Raw genomic sequence first — 27,325 nt, forward strand, 5'->3', positions numbered from 1 at the left:
AAATAGTTTTTGTTTCTTTTTCTTTTCCAAAAAACAACTTTCACAGTTTCACAACGATTACAAGTTCTTATTGCTTGGCACTATATATGAACTTTGTACACTGACCATACTTGATCTGACTTGACTGGGGTTTTATTTGCATTTACTGTACTGGCATGCTATTTACATTCCTAAGTAGGCCTACTTGTCAAGTGTGCTAATTTGCCAAGAAATGACTCTCTGAACTTACTTGAGGCCAAGTTAAACCATATCAGCATATTGTGCATTGCAACAGTAAAATGGGTCAATATGGCAATAATTTATAGATTTATACATACTATATACTGTATAATATACAGATATACATAATATGTATAATATATAAATGACAGATAATATAAATCGTAATTCATGATCATTATAATGATGAAACATGAGTAGAATGCAACATTCAAAGCAAGTCCAGGCATGACAAACCGGTATCTGCTGCACTGAATGCATTTTTTTGGAGGCTTTACATAAACCCTACTGTAAAAGAGTGCTAAAATAAACTATGATGGTATCCTAACAAGCTGCATACATTTTATAATTCTGGCACAGAACGAAACAGTGCACATCTGTCCAATTTTTGTGTCTTCTGGGGGGGAAGCATTTTTTTTTAAATTTCCATATTGTGAAACATCTTTGCCAACTTTTTTTTCTATGCCAAATGTGAAGGATTTCAGTTTCTCAGAATAACGAAGGCTCAGATTAACGTCTGCCAATCACCTCTTTGTTAATAAACACATAAGCTGGGAGTTGGGTGGGGCTTCTGCAGGTGTTTTAAAAGCGTGAAGTAGGGCAAAAGTGTGTAAAAGCAAGTCACAGACAGAGAAGACTACCAGTCATTTGAGTGAAATTTCTTGTTCCAGTGATTTGTTACGTCATTGAAGGTACGTTTGTATTTTATTCATTTCAATAAATGCAATAAGTTAAAGTTCATTAGAGTAATAGGAAGGGATGGTCTATATTCTACTTGTAGATACAAACTAGTTGGTGGAAAACACACTTTATCCTAATGAAAACTGATCGAATTGTATTAATACTTGTATGAGTTTAATTACATTTCATTTTCATTTATACTGTAATCTATGCAAAGTACTTGTGTGCTAGTGTAAATTTGCATTCTGTGAAAATGTATTACACACTGTGTGCATACCTGAAGCATAAACATCAGAGCATGGCACTAACAATAAATACAATTTATACTATGAATGCAATGCGAGTTGCTTTGGATAAAAGCTTACTGTGCTTAATATAGGTGTAATGTAAATGTAAGCCCAATACAGGAAAATCAGTAACAGGATGGAATTTGTTTAGGTTTAATAGAAATTGTGGACAACTACATCCAGATACTAGAACAGCAAGACATGTAGACATGCCAAAGATAACAGTTTTTTTTAAATTTCCATATTGTGAAACATCTTTGCCAACTTTTTTTTCTATGCCAAATGTGAAGGATTTCAGTTTCTCAGAATAACGAAGGCTCAGATTAACGTCTGCCAATCACCTCTTTGTTAATAAACACATAAGCTGGGAGTTGGGTGGGGCTTCTGCAGGTGTTTTAAAAGCGTGAAGTAGGGCAAAAGTGTGTAAAAGCAAGCCACAGACAGAGAAGACTACCAGTCATTTGAGTGAAATTTCTTGTTCCAGTGATTTGTTACGTCATTGAAGGTACGTTTGTATTTTATTCATTGCAATAAATGCAATAAGTTAAAGTTCATTAGAGTAATAGGAAGGGATGGTCTATATTCTACTTGTAGATACAAACTAGTTGGTGGAAAACACACTTTATCCTAATGAAAACTGATCGAATTGTATTAATACTTGTATGAGTTTAATTACATTTCATTTTCATTTATACTGTAATCTATGCAAAGTACTTGTGTGCTAGTGTAAATTTACATTCTGTGAAAATTTATTACACACTGTGTGCATACCTGAAGCATAAACATCAGAGCATGGCACTAACAATAGATACAATTTATACTATGAATGCAATGCGAGTTGCTTTGGATAAAAGCTTCAAGTGCCAAATATAGGTGTAATGTAAATGTAAGCCCAATACAGGAAAATCAGTAACAGGATGGAATTTGTTTAGGTTTAATAGAAATTGTGGACAACTACATCCAGATACTAGAACAGCAAGACATGTAGACATGCCAAAGATAACAGTCATCTAGAACTGCGAGATGTACACATGCATTGAGCTGTCGGGGTATAAATGATTTTGAAGAGGAACAGTTTGTGGCTGGGATTTCTGGTGGCAGAGAATGTCATGTGGTAAATCTGCTCGACATGATAGAGCTAGCTTTTTTTTCACAGCATTGTTATATATTTGTATTGTTATTGTGTTTCCCTCTTTTAAAAAAAAAAATCCAAACAGATTTCAAAATGCCTCCTCCAGTGGTTCCACATGGCATGTGCTTAAAAGTCATAAATGACCGCAACATGAAGGGTGGCATGGGCTCTGAAACAAATCCTTTGAAGTTCATGGATCAGGACTACAACTTTTTACAAGACTACTGTCTCAAGACAAGACAGAGATTTGTTGATGAGTTTTTCCCACCAGATGTCCGTTCTATTGGCGAAGGGCTGCTGAAGCCTGATGTCATGGCCAAGGTGGAGTGGATAAGACCAACGGTATGTAGGCAGTCCTGCGTTTGGCTTGAGGCATCAGCACATGCGTTCTGACAATATTGCACAAAGTTGTAAAAGGAGAGTAAAATATACACTTTTGTTGAAAGTTAAAAGAGTCTTATTTAAAGTCAGCTGACTGTGACTAAGTGCCTTAAAGAATAATAAAAAAAACATTAATAAACTTGACCTGTAGTCACATAATACAGCAGATTCTGGTCCTATACAGAAAGAAGAAAAAAGAATGCCATTACTAGAAACACCATAATCCTTTGAAGTTCATGGATCAGGACTACAACTTTTTACAAGACTACTGTCTCAAGACAAGACAGAGATTTGTTGATGAGTTTTTCCCACCAGATGTCCGTTCTATTGGCGAAGGGCTGCTGAAGCCTGATGTCATGGCCAAGGTGGAGTGGATAAGACCAACGGTATGTAGGCAGTCCTGCGTTTGGCTTGAGGCATCAGCACATGCATTCTGACAATATTGCACAAAGTTGTAAAAGGAGTGTAAAATATACACTTTTGTTGAAAGCTAAAAGAGTCTTATTTAAAGTCAGCTGACTGTGACTAAGTGCCTTAAAGAATAATAAAAAAACATTAATAAACTTGACCTGTAGTCACATAATACAGCAGATTCTGGTCCTACACAGAAAGAAGAAAAAAGAATGCCATTACTAGAAACACCATCAATCGAAATGTCCCTTTCACAGAATGGATCAGTTGACCAATACTGACGTTATATTGCTTATTTTCTTTCAGGTATTGTATCCAAATGCAGCTGAATTTATTGTACAGACAGTGTCCAGGTTTGACTATGCCCAAGGGAATGTAGGTATGTCTGATTATCCACAATATTATGGACCAGGGGTGTGTCCAACCCAATGTCCTGCAGAGTTTAGCTCCAACCAGCTCCAACACACTTGCCTAAAAGTGTCTAGTGCAGGGACCCTCAAATCTGGCCCACGAGATCCACTTTCCTGCAGAGTTTAGCTCTAACCCTAATCAAACACACCTGAGCATGCTAATCAATGTCTTCAGGATCATTAGAAAATCACAGGTAGGTGAGTTTGATCAGGGTTGGAGCTAAACTCTGCAGCGCATTGGCCCTCCAGGGCAAGATTTGAGGAACCCTGTTCTAGTGAGTCTGAAGAACTTGATTAGCAGGTTTAGGTGTGTTTAATTAGGGCTGGAGCAAAGCTCTGCAGGACAGTCACACTGTGGCCCTCTAGAAGCAGGTTTGGACACCCCTGCTGTAAATCATAGAGATCCCCTCCCACTAATCAGTCACCACCACACACAGACCGGACACTAGGTGGAGCTATAATAAGTTAATTTGTTTATTATTTCATAACTCTTATGAACACTTTAGTGGTCCGTGTACACAAAATCTGGCACGTGTAATCCCAAGACCCTCATGAAAAAATTATATTAAAAGAATTTTGTTTTATAAAAGTGTTGCGAAGGTATAAGCCAAATAAATGGTCTAGTCTGCTCCATGTAATGCCCAAACTTAATGAAACTTGAAGACAACAGAACATTTTGAGGATGCATAGAAGAAGCTGCAACGAAAAACCTGTCATAAGGAAAATTTCATTTGAATCTACAGCAAAATTTCATATAATTTGTACAGCAAGTGCTATCAAGTGATTAAAAAAATCTTGCAAAATAAATTTTCTCTGAAAACAAAGTAAACTAGCAAAACTAGAAAAATTCAGAGATGAGTTGTGCAATATGAAAGATATCAAATTTACTGTGGCAATTGGTGATTTCCCCCCCCCTCAGGAAACTGCTGGTTTCTTGCATCTGTTGGGGCTCTAACATTTCAAAACAAATTATTGCATAAGGTCGTTCCAGACGGACAGTCATTCAGCCACAATTATACTGGTTTATTTCACTTCAGGGTAAGACAAATTCCTACAGAATATTTATTTCTATTTTGACCATGAGTCACCATCTAAACCCCAAGCAATAGTATATTTTGTGTTTCGTTGTATCAGTTGTTCATTTACTCTTCTGCTTATATCAATTTACAGTTCTGGCGGTTTGGAAAATGGTACGATGTTGTGATTGATGACAAACTGCCAACAATTGGCCGCCAGCTGATTTTTGTGAAATCAAAAACATATAATGAGTTCTGGCCTGCCTTGCTGGAGAAAGCATATGCCAAGTAAGTGCCTTTGCATCTTTTTATGTGACTTTATAAAGTATCATCTCAAGTACATGTAAGCAGTAACGCTGTTGTATTCAATATAAGCATGGCTGTAATGTGATCTGTGGTTCATGTGCAGTAATCGTCATCGAATTAATGTATATTACACTGTGGCAAACAATTTTGAGTTAGAATGAATGTTCCAGGGTGTGCGGCTCCTACTCTGACATGCATACGGGTCGAGTATCTGAGGCCCTCTTGGACTTTACCGGTGGGGTTCATATGCACTATGAACTGAAAACAGCTCCTACTGATTTGTGGGAGATAATATACCGTGCTTACCAGTCAGAGGTCCTTATGGGTTGTGAAACTCCACCAGGGGTAAGCAAAGAGTGCTTATATCTTACGTACATGGCCAAACTAAAAACCTAAATATATTAAATAAATATTTAAATAAAGGATTGTTGTGGTTCCTTTAATTATATAGATTGCATTTAAAGCGATGTTAGCCATCTTGTTCACTAACTAGACCACAAATTCCCCCATATCTTCAACCACACACACACACACACACACACACACACACACACCCTAGTTTAGTTAAAAAAAAAAAAAAACTTTAAAACTTTTACACTGTGCCCTGTGTCTTCTGATCATTTTCTCCTGTTCATTTTTCTCTGTTTCAGAACGAGAAACGGTTACCAAATGGCATAGTCCTGGGCCACGCTTACACTGTGACAAAGGTTTACCAGGTAAGACTGCACAAAATCAAGTCTCAGCATGGATCAGATTAATATAAAATCACAAGATACATTTTTTAAGACAACAGATGATGCCTGGAGGCCAGCCGACTTGATACACACCCACCCTTTACATGTTTATACTTGATGTAGCCTTTTTGCATAGGTCTTAGTGATTGTTCTGCAAAGACAGTAGTGAGAAAAGGTCAAACCTCTTTGAATAGTCTGTTAGAAATGTATTAAAAATCAAATCATGGGTGTTCAAACCTTTTAATTCCATAGACCCCAAAATCCTGGTAAGTCTGCAGATTTACCACAGAAATACAGAATTTGTTTTTTAGTTTATCCCTTTCACAGAATGCATCAGTTGATCAAATACTGAAGGTATATGTGGGTTTGGTTGTTTTTGTTAGTCAGGGGGTTGAAGGAATCCCCCCATCACCCCCCAAAAGTGATTGGGTTAGTTTCAATTAGCAATCGGGAGGGTTTTGTTATGCAGATCTGGCAACCCTGACTGATGCCAGCTATATCATTTCATGTATTAAAATTAATTCATACTGTGTGAGGAACATATTAAGCAAGGATCTTAACTGCAGGTTGCTTCAGGGAGATTCTTTTCAGAATCCTCTTTAGGCTTCACAAGCTTCACAAGCTAGAACATGTGTGGGAACTAGGAAAACTCTTTTACCTTCCATTTAACACAACAAATAATTGAAAGTAAACACTATACATTTTATTTCAAAATTATGCACAATGGTAAAACAAGTTAACATTTTTTGAATAGTCTACTAAAGATACTGGTAATGTTAAAAAGGTTTGCCACATTTTTATACCATTAAATATGTGCAGTTGAAATCATGCTCAACAGGTCATGAGTGGTAGAAACCCAGTTCAGCTGGTTAGGTTGTTCAACCCATGGGGAGACAGTGAGTGGAATGGAGACTGGAGTGACAAGTAAGCACTGCTTTTATTCAACATGATAGCAGATAACCAACTAGCAGAACAACTGCCAGTAAAAACATAAAATATCAAATTGTTCTGCAAAAAGCAAAGGAAGTAGAATTGCAGTCCTTAAAGGGTTAGTTCACCCCAAAATGAAAATTCCGTCATTAATTACTCACCCTCAAATCGTTCCAAACCCATAAGACCTTCGTTAATCTTCGGAAAACAAATTAAGATATTTTTGATGGAATCTGAGAGCTCTCTGACCCTCCCAAAGACAGCAACGCAACTGTAATGTTCCAGGGTCCATAAATGTAGTAAGGACATCGATAAAACAGTCCATGTGACACATTTTATTTCAAAATTATGCACAATGGTAAAACAAGTTAACATTTTTTGAATAGTCTACTAAAGATACTGGTAATGTTAAAAAGGTTTGCCACATTTTTATACCATTAAATATGTGCAGTTGAAATCATGCTCAACAGGTCATGAGTGGTAGAAACCCAGTTCAGCTGGTTAGGTTGTTCAACCCATGGGGAGACAGTGAGTGGAATGGAGACTGGAGTGACAAGTAAGCACTGCTTTTATTCAACATGATAGCAGATAACCAACTAGCAGAACAACTGCCAGTAAAAACATAAAATATCAAATTGTTCTGCAAAAAGCAAAGGAAGTAGAATTGCAGTCCTTAAAGGGTTAGTTCACCCCAAAATGAAAATTCCGTCATTAATTACTCACCCTCAAATCGTTCCAAACCCATAAGACCTTCGTTAATCTTCGGAAAACAAATTAAGATATTTTTGATGGAATCTGAGAGCTCTCTGACCCTCCCAAAGACAGCAACGCAACTGTAATGTTCCAGGGTCCATAAATGTAGTAAGGACATCGATAAAACAGTCCATGTGACATCAGTGGCTCAACTTCAATTTTGCGAAGCTGCGAGAATACTTTTTTGTGCGCAAAGAAAACAAAAATAGCATAATTTATTTAACAATTCTTCTCCCCCGAGTTACGTCTTCCGCCATTTTGGAGAGTACCCAAGAACGTAATCAGCGTTATTTACGTTCGAGGGGAAAAGCGCACGCATGAACGGAATCGGCGTAATCAATGTTGTTTATGCTTAGGGTACAGCGTGCATATGCATTGTGATACTCTCCAAAATGGTGGAAGACAGCGACTCGGGGGAGAAGAATTGTTGAATAAAGTAACATTTTTGTTTTCTTTGCACACAAAAAGTATTCTCGTAGCTTCGCAAAATTGAAGCTGAGCCACTGATGTCACATGGACTGTTTTATCGATATCCTTACTACGTTTATGGACCTGGGAACATTACAGTTGCGTTGCTGTCTTTGGGAGGGTCAGACAGCTCTCAGATTCCATCAAAAATATCTTAATTTGTTTTCCGAAGATGAACGAACGTCTTACAGGTTTGGAACGACATGTGGGTGAGTAATTAATGACAGAATTGTCATTTTGTTGTGAACTAACCCTTAAACAAAAAAATGTGAAATTTTATAATTATTAACGGTCAAAGTTATCCTTTGTCCTGATGTTTATTTTGCATAATTCGTTCAGTTCACCTTTGTGGAACACAGTGAGCGATGAGGACCACCAACAACTCCTTGTGAACGAAAATGGAGAGTTCTGGTGAGCATGAACCATGTAAAATGTACTAAAACACAAAACACATTTAGTCTAGGATTTATTTATTTATTTTATTTTTTGCAGGATGTCAATGAAAGATTTCCTTAGAACTTTTGACAACATGGATATCTGCTGCACCTGTCCTGATTTTCTGGAAGGGAAGTCTGCTTGTCACTGGATTTCCAAGTACCACCATGGCAGCTGGGTTTCTGGGAGCACGGATGGGGGCTGCATGAATCATGAAGGTGCTTTTCCTGAATTATAACGCTGGTTATGAATGCAAATCTGCTTCTAACACCCCTCTCCTATGATTGTAGATACCTTCTGTAAAAACCCCCAGTTTTGGCTGAGGATTAATGAGATTGATAAGGCTTGTGAACAGGGCCAGAACAATGTTCTGGTATCCCTCATACAGAAACCCGACAAGAGACACAGACGCCGCGTTGCACACCATGGCATCGGCTTCTACGTGTTTGCAGTCAGTATTAACATAAATATGGTTGTATAGTGCATGTATGATGCCTTTGTGTTTTGAGTGTAACATTTATTTTTATTTTGAACTTTTACAGATTCCATCCGAGGCAAGTAAAATATATGTTATATCACAGTTTCTGGTGTTAATCACATTGGTATAAAAAAAACATACTGTGTATTTCAGGTTGTACCAACACATATTACATTATTGGTTATACCTTTCTTACACATTCCCTTTACATGTTCAGTGAAACTAATTTTTGTTTTATTATCTGTTAGATGAGATCTGAGGGAAAGTTTGGATCAAGCTTTTTCTATAAAAGAATGCCTGTGGTAACAAGTGGGCCCTTTCAGGATGCTAGACAGGTGATGAAATTCTTCAGACTGGAGCCGGGAGAGTATCTCATCATACCATCCACATACTATCCCAAGAAGAGCGCAGAATTCATCCTGTCCATTTTCTGCAAAAATGAGATCCACATTCAGTAAGTTATATGAAGGGACTGAGAGACTGTCGTCCTCTTGGTTGAAAACAGCACATTTCTCATTTCTAATTTAATAGAATTTTTATTCAAATGTGTTTTTAATTCAGAAAGGACACAGAAAGAATGGAGAAAGATTTTCTTGTGGATCTTTTAGGCGAGTCTGAGGTAATAATACACAGAAGAATCTTGTAAAAGTTTTAGTATTCTCTTGTTTGAGTTTGTCAATCAGCGAATTAAATCCTATCTTTGTCCCGTTTTGGTTATTGCACCTATAAGATGGAAATTAAATACATTTAATAAATAAAGTTAGTATAATTACAACTTCAGAATCTTAATACTTAAACACCCTTCTCGGCAAATTGATGATTACACTATTATTGATTCTATCAAAAATATTAATTTTAAATATTTTTAATCAAATAAATATGTAATTAAATATCAATTTACAAATAAGACTCGATTGTAATATCATAACTCATACATTTATTTTCTGCTTTAGGACCCTAAACTAATTTTTGTTAAGGTTTTTATTTATTTATTTTATTTATTATGCTAGTTAGTTGCTATTTTAACAGTTTTCTCTTCATTATCTTTTCTCATGTTCAGGTCCGTTACACTGAAGAAGTGGATGAAAGATCGAAAACTAAAACACTGTTTCGGCAATATTCTGATCAAGTAAATATGAAAGCTAATATCCTATCAAAAATACAAATTTGATCCATAATTAAACTGCAGCTGATGTGCTTAACAATATACCAAGCTTCAATCTCTTGAATGTCTTCTTGGAAACAGTACAAAGTTGTGGATGCTGAGAAGCTTCAATGGCTTCTTCAAGAAAACCTACTTAGAGGTGAATGTTTTAAAAAATCCCATCCATTCTATGTGAAATATACTGAAGCTAGTTTTAAAATCTCACATTTTTTTGTCACTTTCACCTTTTAGGGAATAAAAACACTGAAGGATTTGGCCTGGATTCCTGTAGAAGTATAATTGCCATGTCAGATGTATCCTTTATTCTTTAAGCATGGAATTAAAAACTATTAAAAACAATTTGTTGAATTATGATGATTTATCTCCCAGGTTCAGCTTGCATTTGCAGTCATATTGTAAAGAAACATGTTTTAGCTCTAAAAATATTCCATTACTGTAACAATAGTTCAGTGTCACTGGAAGACTTCGCGGACCAGAATTCATTCGTCTGTGGAACCGTATTTTGACATACAAGGTGAGTGGATTTGAGTCTGGAATTTACCTGTGTATTTTATTGTATTAAGACAAGAAATTTTGCTATGTATTGAGTTATATATAAAAAAAAAAAAAAAATCAGTTTTTATCAAGAATAATTTTTCAAGCATTTTTACAGGATATCTTCTACAGCATGGATTCTTCCAAAGATGGCGTTCTGTCTTTCAACGAACTGCAAAATGCATTAGAGAAAACAGGTTGAGATTTATACAGTTTATGCTTTGTTCTGGCAAACCGTTGTTGAAAATATTGTAATTTTCTTAGTAGTAGGTTAGAATGTGTTATTGCATTACCTTAAATATCACTTCTAGTTAATGTTGCTGCCAGCATAATAGCCGCCCTCTGTGTTCAGTTTTATGGGTCACTGGACACAGAGGGCGGCTATTATGCTGGCAGTAACATTACCTAGAAGTGATATTTAAGGCATAGATATAATATTGATATAAGATGCTCATTCACACATTGCAAATATACTGTATTTATGTCATGGTTATTGTACCCTAGGCCTGCATCTAAATGAAGAAATCCTGAATCTCATGTTTGTGCGGTATGGTGGTGCTACTGAACAGATCACTCTGGAGAGTTTCATATGCCTTGTCATGCGTTTGAACTGCATGGCCAGTGAGTAGGACTGGAGAGAAACTGTTGCAATGCAATTTATGTTCAGAGGAAAAAAATATTGAAAAATTTAAGGGGGTCTGAATACTTTCCGTACCCACTGTATATATATATATATATATATATATATATAACATATTTTTGTTCCATCCTTTCATGCTCCTGACCTACATATTCTGGGTATTATGTTTTGGATTTATTACATATTAACAGTTTTTATTCTTTTCATCAGGAATATTCCAGAGACTGTGTGAACATGGAAAGATAACTCTTGATGAGAGTGAGGTAATCCTGATGTAAACATTTAAAAATGTTTTCCCATATTTCCAAACACATACAAGTGCTTAATAGTTCATACATTTCAACCTGTTTCTGTGTGTCTGTATTTTAGTGGATAGGACTAACCATGTACTCATGAGGGAATGTTTGCTTGCCAGGAGGTTTGCCAACAAATGCAAGAAGTGTGAAAAAGAAACAAGTTTGGTGATCAAAAACAATCAGCGATTTAGGAATTTTAGCAATCTAAAAATTTCTTTCATTTCAAACTATCAAACTGATAAAACAAATTGTGATGGTTATAGCCTTTCTTATTTGTCCTTTTATCTCTCTATTAAAATGCTTTTTTCTTTTCCTTAAAATTATCATTTGATATACACATTTTATATGATCAAACTTTTCAAACTGTAGTAATTGCAAAAATTCTGTCTGTTTTAAGTGTTTGGAAAAAATGATGCATTTAATGTATGTATTTCCCATTGTAAACACTTGGAGTCACTGTTGCTGTAAATAAAAGCATATTCAAGCAGATGCTATTTTAATGCTAGTTTAGATACTTGTATGTATGTATGTATGTATATATATATACCACACACACATATATATACAGTGGGGCAAAAAAGTATTTAGTCAGCCACCAATTGTGCAAGTTCTCCCACTTAAAAAGATGAGAGAGGCCTGTAATTTTCATCATAGGTATACCTCAACTATGAGAGACAAAATGAGAAAAAAAAATCCAGAAAATCACATTGTAGGATTTTTTAAGAATTAATTGGTAAATTCCTCGGTAAAATAAGTATTTGGTCACCCACAAACAAGCAAGATTTCTGGCTCTCACAGACCTGTAACTTCTTCTTTAAGAGGCTCCTCTGTCCTCCACTTGTTACCTGTATTAATGGCATCTGTTAGACACCTGTCCACAACCTCGAACAGTCACACTCCAAACTCCACCATGGCCAAGACCAAAGAGCTGTCAAAGGACACCAGAAACAAAATTGTGAGGCATCGAACAGGAGGTACGGGGGCATCACCAGGATCATCCTGTGTAAGCTGTCCTAGGCAGGGCTCCCATCACTACTGAGATGTGCGAGCCGGCCTCTTCCGGCGGGCCAATATGGTTGGGGTTCCATGAACTTAAATTCCAGATAATATGATGCTTCAGACACGGGTCACGACGAGGCGTTCCCCATAGCGACCCCTAGAGGACGCAGTGTCTCGTTCCCCTCAGGGAACCATGGTTACATAAGTAACCCGAGACGATCGTTATTATTATTATTTTTATTGTCGGCAAGATTTTAAAGTAAGAATATTTCTCAACACAACATCACATAAGGGGCCTTTAGGCCACATGTGGGTCTATATGGAGAGATCTATCCATACGCAGTAATTTTCATCTAATCGGCTCCTGCAGAGCTTTGAAACATTGTCATGCCAGGAAAAGGTGTTTTGGTGTCAGTTTGGGACCATTGTTTGTCTGATATCAGCCACATTGATAACATCCACAGAAGAGAAGATATTCAGCTGTCTTGTGAACATTTCTAATGTATAAATGTATAATTAAGTACTATACTCTATTTTTAGATAAGCTTGATTTTAGATACACTGTTGATAAAACTGTTGATTTTAAAAACACTTTAATTAAAATAGTTTGTATTGTATCAATAGTTGTATGACTTTGTCTTTAGCTTGTAAATTTGCCACTTTTAGTGTTCATTTACTGTAAGATGGAATAAGATTTTTCATCAAAATTTGTAATTCAATGGGCTATTATTCACTAATTCCATGTGTTCGAGCCCCTGCCCCTTTTAATCACCAATGGTAAAGTGCCTTTATGGTCCTTTCGAGGTGCCCCTGGAACCATGAGCGTAGCTTGTGGGGGATCTAGGGAGGCTGGCCACCTTAGCATTTGAAAGATTTTACTTATTATCTTTTTTTTTTAATTAGTAATATTTTCAACTCTAAATATGCAAATAATCTGGTTATTTTAATACATTTTAAATTGTTATTTTGTAAATTCAAACAAAACATTGAACACACTGTGTTTATACCTCACCGCCTCGTTTTCATATCTGACAAAAATTAAATATGGCTCTACTGACTAAGGTCTGTTGGCTGTGTTGTTTTGACCTGTCACAAACAATGAAACATTCGATAAGTGGCTGGCTGGTTGTGCTATCCCTTCAGGTGCCGTTACGTTTACCTTTGCTTGTGAACATTAATCAGTCCTGGAAAAAGTTATAATATATATTTCAAAATCTCTAAATTTGCAGATTTAAACTATACTGTAGATTGTGAATCGCACTGTTTTGCAAGTATTTTCTGGAGGGTTTTAAAGTGAGAGGCAGAATACTGCTAGATATGAAATCCCCATTTTATATCTACACTCTTAAAAATAAAGGTGCTTCAAACCCTGGGAAACACACACTGGGAAATTTGACTGCATATCACATTTGTGAAATTATCGATAGTAGCTGATCAATCTCGGGGGTTGGGCTGGGTCCGCTAGGCTTGTCTCTGTGCTCGTGCTGGGTCTGGTTCCATTGCTCGTCTCCGTGCTCCTACTGGAGCTGGTTCGCTTATGTCGGTGCTCGTGCTGGGGCTGGTGTTGTGGATGCCGATTTTGGAAAGTTTTTGCTGGGATGGGCATTTAAAAAAATCTGATTATGAAAAAAAAATTAATCATGAAGATGAACATGGGTTTATTATTATAGCCCACTTACAATTTACAATTTCAGAGATTATTACAAATCAATTATTAAATGCTAAAACGGAATAAATGTAAATGAACAAATTTAGCTTTGCATTTGCAACCATGTGAAAACAGAGCAGTCCCCTCAGCACCCCTACTTCCAGCGTCCCAATCAGCGCAAGAGAAGACTGGTATAGGCTATATAGTCGTCCCTCACCTCTGTCCCGTGATCTTCACAGCACCCCTCCGCCACCCCATCGCCTCACTTTTGTCTGGTTCCTATCCCAGTAAAAAAGGGAGGAGTACTCTGGGTTCGGGCCAAAATTCTGAGTTCGGAGCCCTCCCCGAATAATATATCTGATTTCATGTACGTGTGAACTCGTGAATGTCTCAATTTTAAAGCCAGCATGTAGTGCCTATGCAGCTTTTGTTATGTAACAGCTCACAATCTATAATAACCATGATGCTTTTTGGTAAAAATGTAAGATTGTTATATATGAGATAGAGTTTGGAATGTTGTAATTCTGGACCATGACACCACATATACTGTAGGTGTGAGACATTTGAAGTTTCTTTAGATACTGACATTGAAGTCGCCTGAATGGCAGGAAAAACAATCTCTACACAAAGTAAGGGGTGGGATGTATGACCAAAAAAGAAAAGAAAAGAAAAGAATATTCCACAGGTGTGGAGTATAAAAATGCAGTCTTTTACAGTAACTTCCTGACCAACGAGATCCTTGCAGCTGTGAGGTATATCTTCCTTTTATCCTTTTAATTTATTCATTTTAATTAATCAATTTTTAAAATGAATTATGCATAGATATTTTGTTAAAACATGATAACCAATTAAAGAACACTAGAAAACCTTTAAAACATAGTTGTAACTATCTTTTAGTTTTAACTTTTGTTTTATTGTACTGATACTTGCATTCAGACAGGAACAGGGACAGGATAATATGAAAGTAGAAGGTCACAGCTCAATTCAAATAAACAACTTTAACTTTTTAAATACAAAATGTGAGACTTTTTCTGTTTGAATTAGGTTGTCTTCAGACGACAGGCTTCTTTCTCTGAGTGAAAAATGCCTCCTCCTCATGTGCACCACGACAGGACAACTGAACATAATGAGGGTTCTCCTACCAATCCTGTTAGGTTCCTGGGTCAGGACTATCAGAATCTGCTCCAGAAATCTCTCAGAAGAAATGAGCTGTACACAGATGAGTTGTTCCCTCCAAACAGCAGCTCTATTGGCACTCTAAATAAAGAAGCTGATCTGGACTATACAAATGTCATATGGAAGAGACCAGCAGTGTGTAAACAATAATATTAAATAAACAATAATAAATTATATGTCTTTCTCTTTATATCCTTGTTTTAAGGTGTTGAAAGAACACTTTGATTATTCTTTTGAAACAGGAATTAGTGTCACCTGGTAAACCTTTCTTCACTGTTGATGGAATGTCCAGGTTTGATTACGAACAAGGGTCCAAATTAGGTAAATTTGGGTTTACTTGAATAAAGTTTGACATGGCCTTAACATGTAGTCGTCCTAATCTCACTTTCAAAGCAGCATCACACAACAACTAAAATAACCATATATAAACAATATGATAAAAGCATGCATAAATAATCACATACAGTATAATGTTAGATTTCGTTTCTTAAACTGCATATATGCATTAGTCAAGATCCTCAAGTTTGTATTTGTGTTTAGGAAACTGCTGGTTTTTGGCTTCAATCGGGGCTTTAACCTCGAAAGATAAGGAGACATCATTTATGACAAAATATATCATAAACCAAGTCATTCCAGCTGGTCAGACATTCAGCAACAATTATGCAGGGATATTTCACTTCAGGGTGAGTTTAATACCTATCTGATATTTGAATGTTCATGAATCTTTGAATGCATTCGATGATTAAACACAATTCCTCTTTTTAACCCTTACCCTTTTTCCTTTATTGTCTCTGTGCAATTTATCTTATAGTTCTGGCGGTTTGGGAAATGGATTGATGTTGTCATTGATGATCTGCTTCCAACAAACGATGACAAGCTCATTTTTGTGGGTTCAAAAACATCTAATGAGTTTTGGCCTGCCTTACTGGAGAAAGCGTATGCAAAGTAGGTGCCAGTAGATGCTTTGAAATAAAGATGGAACGAATGTACTTATTGTTTCTTGTCTCTAGCATGGGCGTCCGAAGCAAAAAAAAAAAAAAAAATGTGGGGGGGTCATCCCCCTAAAAACTTTTACTGGAGTAGATGCCATTTTCTGTATTCTGGTACCTTTTAATTAAACAATTGATTTAATAGCCTAAAACGGTTACCATATACCTGGCAAGGTTTCACAAATATTAAAGGTGGGGTATATATTTTTTGAAAAACGATTTAGAAAACTGAGACGGGCCGAGTACCAAAACAAACTTGTAGCCAATAAGCAGTAAGGGGCGTGTCTACTCATGATGTGGAAGAGAGAGCACTCAGTGCACAGGACGGACATTAGCCGAGCAACAGAAAAATAGAGATGGCAGATAAAAAACAAAAGAGGAAAGTGTCTGCAGAACAAAAGAAGGCTTACGATAAGGCAAGAAGTAGGACCCATGTAAATATCGGATCAGCTTTCCAGCGCTGGAGAGAACGCAAGGAGCAGAAGGCCTGCGATCGGACGCTGAGGTTGCTTTGTTTCTTCTCGATAGGTGAGTAACACCGTGTTTACACCAGTCTGTCTACACTGGATGCGACAAAGCGACCGTTGAAAATCATTTGAACTTTGTGTCAATACGTCATAAATAGAATGCAGCAGCAGTTTTCTGTCGGGGATTTGTCGTGTCGCGCCACACCGCATCACTGATTATTATGAGTTCGATAGTATTTTGTTGCGCCGCGCCGCTCGTGTCCGGTGTAGACACAGTGTAACATTGGTTTTGCTTTGTTTCACAGAACTAAACGTGGGTTGCGTATGTATGTGTGGGGCGGAGCTATCAAAATAGGGGCGAGACCCTTTTGGGGTAGGGGCGTGTTTGTTTTGGTGATTTGAAATATCAACATTGGCTACCAGAAATCACTTACCCCACCTTTAACACAGCAACATTGAAAAAAGTCTAGAAAGTTGTTTTGAACAAACAACCTAGCAAAAATGTCAGATAACTGTTAGTGTTATAGCAACATAGTTTAAGTGTAAATCAAGCATAGCGTTAGTTCTGGCAGGTCACGTTAGTCAAGCTCGCATCAGCTGACCTTCAGCTGATCCCCATCTACCTATGGGAATATGACACCTATCTAAGCATTCATATATAAGGTCCGTCAGTATTATCAGCAATTTTCGCATTGCTCAATAGCTAATTACCCTCCTCCATCCCCAACTCCTCCTCTGTCAGTCGGGATTCACCCAGAACAGAATCATACCGCCAATCCAAACTGTATGCTAATTGTCAATCATCTTTGACGATAGTGGTCCTGACAGAACTGTAATTCAATGCTGCAACAAAGACTACATGATGCCTTTTAAAGCACCAGGTGAAAAAATGACGAACATTCATTTAAATAGCAGCTTGTTTAGTGACTGTATGTGAGCACACAGCCAGACCCACTTGAGCGGCAGATATGTTAAGATGCTTTGTCTACCTTGCTGTGTTGTGGGAGTGCAGAAGGTTCTGGAGTTTAGTTTATATGGACTCTGTATGAGCCAAGTTGAATGGATTTGAGGAAGCAGCAGTGTGGAAGTCAAGGCTGTAGCTAAAATTGAATGGAGTTTAATTTATTAGGGCATTTCTCAAGTGGAATGGATTTGAAAATTGAACAGACATATGTGCTGAATTAGAGATGGTAAAAAAGTGAGTGAGTCCAAGTTCATTCGCCTTAAAAAGTTGGTGGGTCTTGCTCACCCACATACAATGGTTCCGACGCCCATGGTCTCTAGAATATAGATGTGTGAAACATATGCATGATCTTACCTTTGATTTGTCCCTCTTAATAGATTTGTATGTTGTCAAGTTATATCTATAAACATTGACAGGGCACATTACTTCATATTCACTACATAACATCATGTCTGTGACATTGTAGCATTTAGACTGCACCATAAAATGGTTCTGGCTTTGCAGGGTGTGTGGATCTTATGCAGACCTAGATGGCGGATTCATGTCGGAGGCCCTGATGGACTTCACTGGTGGGGTGCACATGGAGTTTGTGTTGAATGAAGCTCCTGCTTATCTGTGGGACATTATGGATCGTGCAGCCAAGTCCCAAACCCTCATGGGCTGTGCTTCTTATCATTGGGTAAGACCTCACACAAACCCAGATTCAATGCTTCATTGACAAATACTGTTGGCATAAACCATTGATATAGAAATATATGTACTAAGGATTTACAGAAGTGTTTCTAAGGACTGAGAGTCATGGACCGAATCAGACAGGTGGAGTTTTACAAACAATGAAAAGTCCTAGTGCTGTTGGCATTGAACATTGCTCGACCAGTCAGTTTCCAGGACCAGACATGCTATAATAGTAAAAGAAATAAAAATCTTTCATCATTTATTCACCCTCGAGTCATTCAAAACATTCATATAAGACTTCCATTCTTCAAAACACAAATGACAATATTTCACTTTTGTCCTTCCATTTAAACCAATGCAACCAAAATGTTCATGCTTTAAAAGGTAAAAAAAGGCATTGCAAAAGTAATTAATATGAATTGAGCAGTTTAATCCAAGTCCTCTGAAGAGACACAATCAAAACCGATTTAATTTAAGGGTTTTATTCACAAATAAACATTGATCTGCTGTGTACTGATATATAATGTTAACATTATATACATTATTGATATGTGTATTCTTGTTTGTTTTTGATTATATAAATAAATTAGGAAACACGTGAAGCTGTATCATCCAATGGCATAGTTGGGGGGGTCATGCTTACACTGTGACAGGTGTTTCCAAGGTAAGACCATGAAGTCTCCTTTCTAGAAAGAAACCAAATACCTTAAAGAGCAGTGAGAAATATTAATTTCAGACTTCTTTTTAGGCACTGCACTTTCTTTATGTTTTTTTTTTGGGCTCATTATCAAATGCATTTAATTTTTCCATGCCTATGTACTTTTATACGTTTTTCTTTTACATTTATGCCCCCTCTAAATTTTCTGTATTTTGTCTTAAAAAAAATATTGGAAACTGACAGAACCACTGTTGGTTTTGTTGAACAGGTGATGAGTGAAGGAAATCCAGTTCATCTGGTGAGAGTGTTAAACCCATGGGGAAATACAGAGTGGAAAGGAGACTGGAGTGACGAGTAAATGTTGCTTTTATGAAATGAGTAACAGTTTCACAAGTTCTTCATTGCATCAGAATATGTGTATCTTAAATAATCATCTAATCTCTTTGTCCGATCACCTCAAATATGAAATATTATTTTGTTTGCATTTGCTGTATGATATAACAGGGCTGGTGTGATGCTGGTATGACACATCAGTTATATTGTGGGTATAATGTACATAATTCTTTCAGATCAGCTTTGTGGAACACAGTGAGTAAGGAGGACCTCAAGTGCCATGAAAAACTTTCTGTTTTCTGAGTCAGCATTAATGTTGTAATATATGACTCTCTATATACAAAGCACGAATCACATTTTGGAATCACTTTTACTTAGGAAAACTTATCTATACTGCAGGATGTCAATGAAAGATTTTACCTGAAACTTCGAAAGCCTGGATATCTGCTGTCTCTATCCTGATTTTCTGGACAGATCCTCTGGATGCCACTGGAAGTCACAACGCAATTTTGGCCAATGGATTGCTGGGACTACAGCTGGTGGTTCCATGGACAATATGGGTACATGTGTATAATATAAGTTTTTTGATATAGTATTTATATTTATATTTAGTAATATATAGGCTTCTATATGTTATAAATGAAAGAGATGTATAAATAGTGGTTTCAATAATGCCACTCCTTATAAAAACAATGGGAAAGTATAGAACTTTCCCCACTTTATAGACTTTAAAGTTGTTTTCATCTCTGACCTTCTAACTTCCAAAGGCCCTCTTACTGAGCATACATTTCCACCATACAAAGAATGCAGATGATTATTGTTAAAGGTGCAGTAAGCGATTTCTGAGAAATGCTGTTGATATTTGAAATCACCAAAACAAACATGCCCCTACCCAAAAGAATCACACCCCTATCTTGCCTCCGCCCCCAAATGTCTGAACATGCTATTCAACACAGGCACCTCCCTCATCACTACTGGACACGCCCCTTACTGGTGATTGGCTACAAATGTGTTTTGGTGCTCGGTCCGATCCACTTTCAACCGCGTTTCTCAGAAATCGCTTACTGCACCTTTAACATCCCACCTGGGTTTGATTTCTAAAAGACTTATGCAGAAGTCTAACTCTTTTGCTGTGTTTTAGAGACTTTCTGGAAAAACCCTCAGTTTCGGGTGAGGATTGAGGAGCTTAGTGAGGACTGTACTCATGAGGAGGGTGCTGAAAACATACTCGTGTCTCTCATGCAGAACCACGAGAAGAGAAACAGAAGTAGCCAAAATAACTTAATGATTGGTTTCTATGTTTTTAAGGTCAGTATTGACAGATGTAGTTCTGCAGGTTTTGCATTTCAGAGAGAATGAGGAGTGTTGTAACACTTTTTTTCAACATCTATAACTTGTTTAACTTTTTTGTATTTATTGTGTTTGATATGCTCGTAATTTGTCTGCTATAAATTAGTTGAGAAAACGGCAATATATTCCTAAAATGTATAAGTGAATGAGAAGTAAAAGGAGAAATAATACTTTTCTAGATGCTATTCTATCAGACTTTTTTGTACTTCTACAGATACCATTATAAGTAAACTCACAAATACTATAGTCAGATATTGACAGTACAATATTGACTCATCTAATTCTTCTTTAGGTGAGAGGTGAGAGTGGGAAGTTCTCAGCTGAGTTCTTCAATGACAAAAGACCTGTGAAAATGAAGTCTTTCCAAAACTTGAGAGAGGTGATGGGATTCTTCTGGCTGGAGCCTGGAGAGTATCTGATTGTACCGTGCACAGAGAAACCTGGTGAAACTGCCTCCTTCATCCTGTCTATTTTCTTAAAGCATGAGACACACTTTGAGTAAGTTGTGGTGAAGTCAAAAGATTGCTGTTAATTTCACACTTGTATTAAGCTTAGCTAGACAGCTCTGTGGATAGTCAAAGTTCATCATTCAAGCTCAGCATAGTCGTCAAATGGCATTATTTGTTATGGGTACACTAAAATATCCTGTTAAAGGCTTATTTTAATAATTTATAAATATAGGTACAGTATTCAGTAATTCATATTCTGAGGTTTGTCTGTTAGCTTCTGTCATCTAAAGTTCTTCTCTTTCCATCAGATACACTGAAGAGGCTGCAGGACAATGAAAATGATCGCTGATGTAAGTGAAGCCTTTCACACAAAATGGCTTCTTGGAGAAATAAGTCAACTTTTGCCTTTTATTTTATAGCTTTTCCTTTGTTCTTTCATGCTCAGTTCAGAAGGAGTATTTAGTTTGATCCTGTTATTCTTTTTCCTCCAAAGAAATCAGTTTGTATCATTAACACTGCTGACAGCTCTCGAACTAAATCTAATGTAGGCTATTCTATGTTTGTTGGTTGATTTACTGTATAGCTACATTTTCCCCAGTAACTGATTTATTATTTGGTGTACTATTACACTCTTAAAAATAAAGGTGCTTCAAAAGGTTCTTCAAGCGATGCCATAGAAGAACCATTTTTGGTTCCACAAAGAACCATTCAGTCAAAGATTCTTTAAAGAACCATCTCTTTCTTACCTTTTTGTAATCTGAAGAACCTTCTTTCGCCACAAAGAACCCTTTGTGAAACAGAAAGGTTCTTCAGATGTTAAAGGTTCTTTATGGAACCATTTAGACAAAAAGATTCTTCTATGGCATCGTGAAGCACCTTTATTTTTAAGAGTGTACTTGGTAATAAATATATAAATTTTATGTCGTTTATTTATTTGTATTCATCTATTTTAAGATTTCTAACATACCGCATCAAGGTCAAAGCCTATATATACACATAGCCTATTGATACCTACATGCATACTTCGTAAGAATAGATTATACACTTTTTGCAGAGAAAAGAAAGAATACAGGCAACTAATTAATTAAGCACTGTTGACACTGTTGTAACACAAACTAAACAAGTTTAAAGTTTTATTTTTATTTATTTATATAGCCTATACAAAGTCAGGAAAATGCACTATTTAAAAATAGGTCGCAGTGGGTCCCACTCACTCTATTAGTGATGGCCCCGTTTCAATAAATGCCAGGACTGAGCGCTTTTATCCTGCATATCCTTCCTGGACCTGGACACAGCTAGTATTTCACCTGCATCATCAAATTCCTCCTCATTTGTGTTGAGTCAAGACAGTGGTCTTCTCCATTTTATTACATTTTCTTATGTGGAAAAAGCACAACATGCAATTTCGTCCAAATCATATCCAAACACACGGTTTTAACGGCACTCACTGAAAAATACCTGGTGATGAGTGCATCATTTGATATAATTAGCAAAAAATAGCTGGTTAGGCAGTTATCCATCTCAAGTAGGCTGTACAGAGCAAATGAAAAGACGACATATGTCAACTCAAATGGAAGGATTTATGTTTTAATTATTTTTGTATGGTTTATGAGCTTATAACATGTATACAATAAATGTTTTGTTTTGTGTTGCATCTATTTTCTTTCTTTTTATCTATTTTTAGTAAATTATTTAATCACCCTCCTCTCCAAAAATTGGGAAAAACTGTGTTTTTGATACGTAGCCTAATAATAATTAGAAGGGTTGCTTTTTAGTGACGTCATTCTCGTCGTGATCCCCATCCAAATGAACTGACCCGTCCTGCGCCTGGTGCAGTCCGCTCCGCTCCGCTCTCAGCCGGTCAGTCAGCGCCCCCCCGGTCCTCAAAGACAGGTATGTTTTACAGCGCTGCGCAAGAGAGTAAGTATTGAGACATATAAAGTGAACGTTTCAGTATTAGTTGCGGAAGTGTTTTAATTCTAGAATGTCAACGTGTTTTATTGTCGTTAGCTTTATGAATTTTCGGAGTTGAACATAACGAGCGGTGTATTTTTCCGTTTAGTGTTGTCGCGTCATGCCCATTTAGTTTTTCCCATTAGTTTTTTGAGCTAAGTGGAGTTTGAACCTTGAACAACAACAAACAAGAATATTTTTACGTTTGATAATCAAATTCCAGGATTATAGAATAGGTAAATAGTGTATTATCATGCTACAAATGTGTCACCTATTTGTATAATTCACTGTTTTGATACAAAACATTATTTCTGTGATTTGTGCAGAACCGACATGTTTTATTTCAATGCAGGAGTGTACGTCTAAAGTTTTACAAAAGATTAATTTGTCAACAAGACCAAGTAATACCTTTAGCATATCCCTTACGAAAAAGAAGTTTATTCAAGTGTGCTACTAGTATACTTCTTTTAAACTAAAAATAGGAAAGTATACTTTTAGTCTACTTTTTATGTACTTCTCAGAAATGGGCTTTATGTACTTCTCAGAAATATACTTAAAATGACATTTAAGTATGCTTATACTTAGAAAAAGTCTAAATATATTTTAGCTATAATTGTGCTCCTAGAATCCGTGTTTTCATTGTTATACTGTAGGGGGCGCTAGTACACATCTTCTGTACAGAATTTCCAAAAAACACAAGTGAAGAAGAAACCGAAACAACAGATGCTTCCACATGTATTCTAACACGATCATCAGACATAAAACAGCATCAAAACTGTGTAACATTATGGAATAAAAATTAATTACCTAATACCTAAAAAATGAATACCTAAATAGGGACATAGTAGTATACTTAAAGTATGATGTAAAGTTCACTTAAACTTATGAGTATACTTGCAGTATAAAACTACTAAACTAGTAGTTTACTGAGACTATACTTCAAAGTGTACTAAAAATGCTACTACAAGTATTTAATTAGTAAACTATCAGTATACCTATAAGTTCACTTTTAGTATAGTTGCAGTACAAACTAAATATTTTGATGTAAGCTAGTTGTGTACTCAAAGTTTACTACTGTTATACTTAAAGTATACTTAAAATTATACTTTTATATACTAGAAAGTGGGCCAATTTAGTCCCAAGAAGTATTGAAATAGTACACTTACAAGTATACTACTAGTACACTGATATTTGTATACTTACTACATAAAGTATACTTAAAAATATACTTTAACTTTACTTAAGTATACTTAATAAAATAAACTTGAAGTATACTACTTTTTGGTAAGGGATACCTAGATACTTGTAATATATGGCACAATTCTCAGGAGATGCTGCCCCCATCACCTTTTAAACTAGGCTACCTCTTTTGTTTTACTCATTTCACTCCATTTCTGTCAGCGATCATGTCGTGTGTTCCGTATTTTCACGTCTGTTCAAAGTAACTGTCAAACAAGTTAGCAAAACGGTCTAAATCGGTTCGCGATTCAGTCTGAATCAGTTGGATAGTCGGATAAAAAGTGGTTTATTTACCTGCAGTCCAGTAAAAACTAATCTGAAAGCCATATTCAGGTTTTCTCGATTGCCAGCAATGAAAAAGATATTACTATATCAACACCTGTAGCCTACTGTAGGCCTTCATCTTGTGAAGAACTGAGATAAAGGCCTTTTCCAAACAAAATGATCAAAACACTACACTTATAATATTATATTATATATATATATATATATTTGGACATGTACCATAGTGTAAATACCATTTGGCATATACGTGTTATATTTATCATTGATTTTAAATGAACCATGGATCATAGATCATAGATGTGTTTTATCAATCACCGCCCAACACATATAGACAGAGTTGCACCCCTGAAAGGTCTACATTTAAATGTCTTAAGAAAATGCCTTTTACTCAGCCATGCATGAGTACAGGAGCTCAGTGCACTGCCGGGGAATTAGCATTTTTTTCTCAAGGATTACAGAGAACAAGTTAATGCTGTGTAATACAAGCACTAATAACTTACATGATTTTGTTTTTTGGTAAAACACAGGCCACACAACCTCAAGGTCTCTTTATTTGTTACTTTTTTAATATTCTGTTTAGCGCACTGTAACATCATTTTTATCAGAGAAGTCCCTCAACATCAGTGGGCTTTCTAAAGGCATGCCAGATTAATCACATTGGCATTTGGGAATGTGCCCAGAGGCACCATGCCAAGGGGGGCCACCATGCAGGGCTTCACAAATATTTTCAAACAGAAAGCCTTCCCTGGTTACACAGTGCTTAACCAACAGTTTCCACGTCTGTGAAATGGTGTGTCCTGGGGCACCGCAATAACCAGCCTGCTGCCATGTTACTTTTAGATAAAGATTATGAATTAAGTAAACTTGCAGTGATTTTCTTATTATTATCAATGAAAACAGTTGTGCTGCTTGGTATTTTGGGGGAATATACCGCGTTTACATGACCAAGTGCGTTTTCGGCTTATTAAGCATAATCAGCTTAAGAACGTGCATGTAAATGCGTTCATTGAGATCTCACAAAGGAACGAAACTGACTGCAAATAAGATAAGGATTTTACGAGTATGTGCTTTTTCTGTGCAATATATACTTTTTTGTGTCAACTCAATTTTTTTGTAAAATTGTCCTTCAACCTTGTACTGGCGCTTTAAGCTCAAGGTGCTGAGCAGCACAGCAAAAAATAGACTCGACGCCAAAACCGCTGCCGAGCTGCTGCAGCGTCCGGTGTAAAAGCACTCATTCGTTAACATGCATACCAGGAAAAAAATGCGCACTGTAATAGTTTTCAAGAAGATTATGTAAACTGGTAAACTATTTAAAATACATGTATCATAAATACTGCCCATCCCTGACAACAACCGATTAACTATTAAAACTGATTGGCTAACGCTATTTTTCCCCTTGTCAAGTGCTCTTTTATTCTTTCATGTTAACTGACGGCAAATCTGAATGATGCACTATTTTAACTTTAATCAACATACAATTGACCATGACGTCCTCACCTGATCTTATTCCAGAAAAGTCACTCACCCAATACTGAATGGAGTTGTACAGCTGCAGCTCACGTGATGGGTTGGGGGAGGGGGTGTGTCTGAACTAAATCAGCACCCTGATAAAGAGGTTGACTGGCACAAAGTATATTATGTATCTAAATAGTATTTTGTATTTCAAATACGTATTTTAAATACATGTATCTGAAATACTGCCCATCCCTGCGACAGAGTTAACGTGTGATTCATGAAACATTCGTATGCCGCCAATCTCATCGTACGAATGATCGCACGTTGATAAATGTGGCGGCAGAAAACAATCGTCATTTGAATATCATGCCCCTATAAACACCCTGGTTTAGAAGCCTCGCCCTAGAGTTTACGACACGGAGAAACGAAACCCGGACAAAAAGAGGAAGTAATCTCGTCAAAGAGAAATTGATCTTACTCCAAAAATACCCGTTAACCTTGTAATTGCAAACTATTAGGCTACATTAATTTATGTAATTCATATGTATGTAACCGGGTGGTCAGGAAAAAGAAACACACACGGCAGATTAATTTGTTTGTATAGGGGTCTTATCTGACTGCTGTTTTTTACTTAAAAGAATTTACAGCGGTCGACTAACACACCACTGAGCAAAAAATAAAAAAATAAAAAAATAATAATATTAATACGCAAGACAATAGGAAAAATAAGAAATTATTCTTCAAAAGTTACTCTATAAGGATTACACAGTGTAATTACACTGAAAACTTACAGGAAGAAACAAATAATAACGCAATGTTTAATCAATTCCGGTGTAACAAAAAACAAAATCTTAGACAGTGATTAATAACAGAGAAATACTGGTTGAAAACCAGTACGACTGTCACGAATCCGGTCCATGAACTTCCGTCGGCTAACCATCAGAGGTCACCCTTCCCATTTTCATTGACTCTCGCACACACACTGTTGCATATCTTCCCGGACTACATATCCCATCATTCACAGCACTGATTGCAATTCACAGCACGCACGAATGCGACCTTCTTTCACAGGAATTCGGAGGGTGCATGAGGTGTATCCTTCGCTGCTACAGATAACCCACAATTCTTTGCGGCGCCGTGAACAACCGTTGTTAATTTGAAAAATGCCGGCGCCGGCAGATGTAACGTACACACAAGCGCAGATGTGGTGTTTACAACTTACCTTAATTCGCCTTGGTAAGAACGGATAAACTTTGTTTTAAATATCTTCCTCCTTTTTTTCTCTAATAGATGTCTGCTGTATGTACGCTGCAGTTCCTCAACATTGAACAAAATAAAACGAGTAAAAGCATTTTTTTTTTCAAATTACTTTCCAAATTTAGAAATAATTTTCCTTTGTTTAAGTA

At 36.6% G+C, this 27,325-nt stretch overlaps 3 protein-coding genes across 6 annotated transcripts in view; all 3 read left to right on the top strand.

Moving 5' to 3' along the window:
• The first annotated feature begins 1,619 nt into the window (after positions 1-1,619).
• On the top strand, positions 1,620-11,815 carry LOC107559906 (calpain-1 catalytic subunit-like). 3 transcript variants are annotated; one of them, XM_016243930.1, is made up of 24 exons: positions 1,622-1,692; positions 2,120-2,301; positions 2,405-2,520; positions 2,946-3,086; positions 3,418-3,490; positions 4,441-4,559; positions 4,692-4,825; positions 5,014-5,188; positions 5,494-5,559; positions 6,416-6,501; positions 8,068-8,139; positions 8,221-8,381; positions 8,454-8,614; positions 8,706-8,717; positions 8,890-9,095; positions 9,203-9,260; positions 9,702-9,770; positions 9,888-9,945; positions 10,038-10,099; positions 10,252-10,320; positions 10,459-10,537; positions 10,845-10,961; positions 11,191-11,243; positions 11,350-11,815. In XM_016243930.1, the coding sequence occupies exons 2-24, from the start codon at positions 2,292-2,294 to the stop codon at positions 11,374-11,376; spliced, it is 2,124 nt and encodes a 707-aa protein (XP_016099416.1). In that variant the 5' UTR covers positions 1,622-1,692; positions 2,120-2,291; the 3' UTR covers positions 11,377-11,815. The 3 variants fall into 3 exon arrangements, with proteins under 3 accessions (XP_016099418.1, XP_016099416.1, XP_016099417.1); XM_016243932.1 differs by lacking the exon at positions 2,120-2,301 and having other exon boundaries at positions 1,620-1,692; XM_016243931.1 differs by lacking the exon at positions 2,946-3,086 and having other exon boundaries at positions 2,405-2,661.
• A 3,191-nt stretch (positions 11,816-15,006) lies between these two features.
• Positions 15,007-19,183, top strand: LOC107559911 (calpain-1 catalytic subunit-like). The gene is made up of 7 exons (XM_016243938.1): positions 15,007-15,234; positions 15,342-15,420; positions 15,640-15,782; positions 15,911-16,044; positions 18,024-18,198; positions 18,785-18,858; positions 19,121-19,183. The coding sequence occupies exons 1-6, from the start codon at positions 15,007-15,009 to the stop codon at positions 18,842-18,844; spliced, it is 819 nt and encodes a 272-aa protein (XP_016099424.1). The 3' UTR covers positions 18,845-18,858; positions 19,121-19,183.
• A 3,633-nt stretch (positions 19,184-22,816) lies between these two features.
• The window catches only part of LOC107559907 (calpain-2 catalytic subunit-like), a 25,234-nt gene continuing 20,725 nt past the window's right edge, over positions 22,817-27,325 (top strand). Inside the window, exon 1 of one of the 2 annotated variants that reach the window (XM_016243933.1) lies at positions 22,817-22,877. The gene's annotated coding sequence lies outside the window, so the exon portion shown is untranslated. Of the gene's footprint in view, positions 22,905-27,325 lie in introns of both variants that reach the window. The other variant, XM_016243935.1, reaches the window with a different exon arrangement.

This window comes from Sinocyclocheilus grahami, unplaced genomic scaffold (assembly GCF_001515645.1).
Source record: "Sinocyclocheilus grahami isolate Dianchi unplaced genomic scaffold, SAMN03320097.WGS_v1.1 scaffold704.1, whole genome shotgun sequence".
NCBI lineage: Eukaryota > Metazoa > Chordata > Actinopteri > Cypriniformes > Cyprinidae > Sinocyclocheilus > Sinocyclocheilus grahami.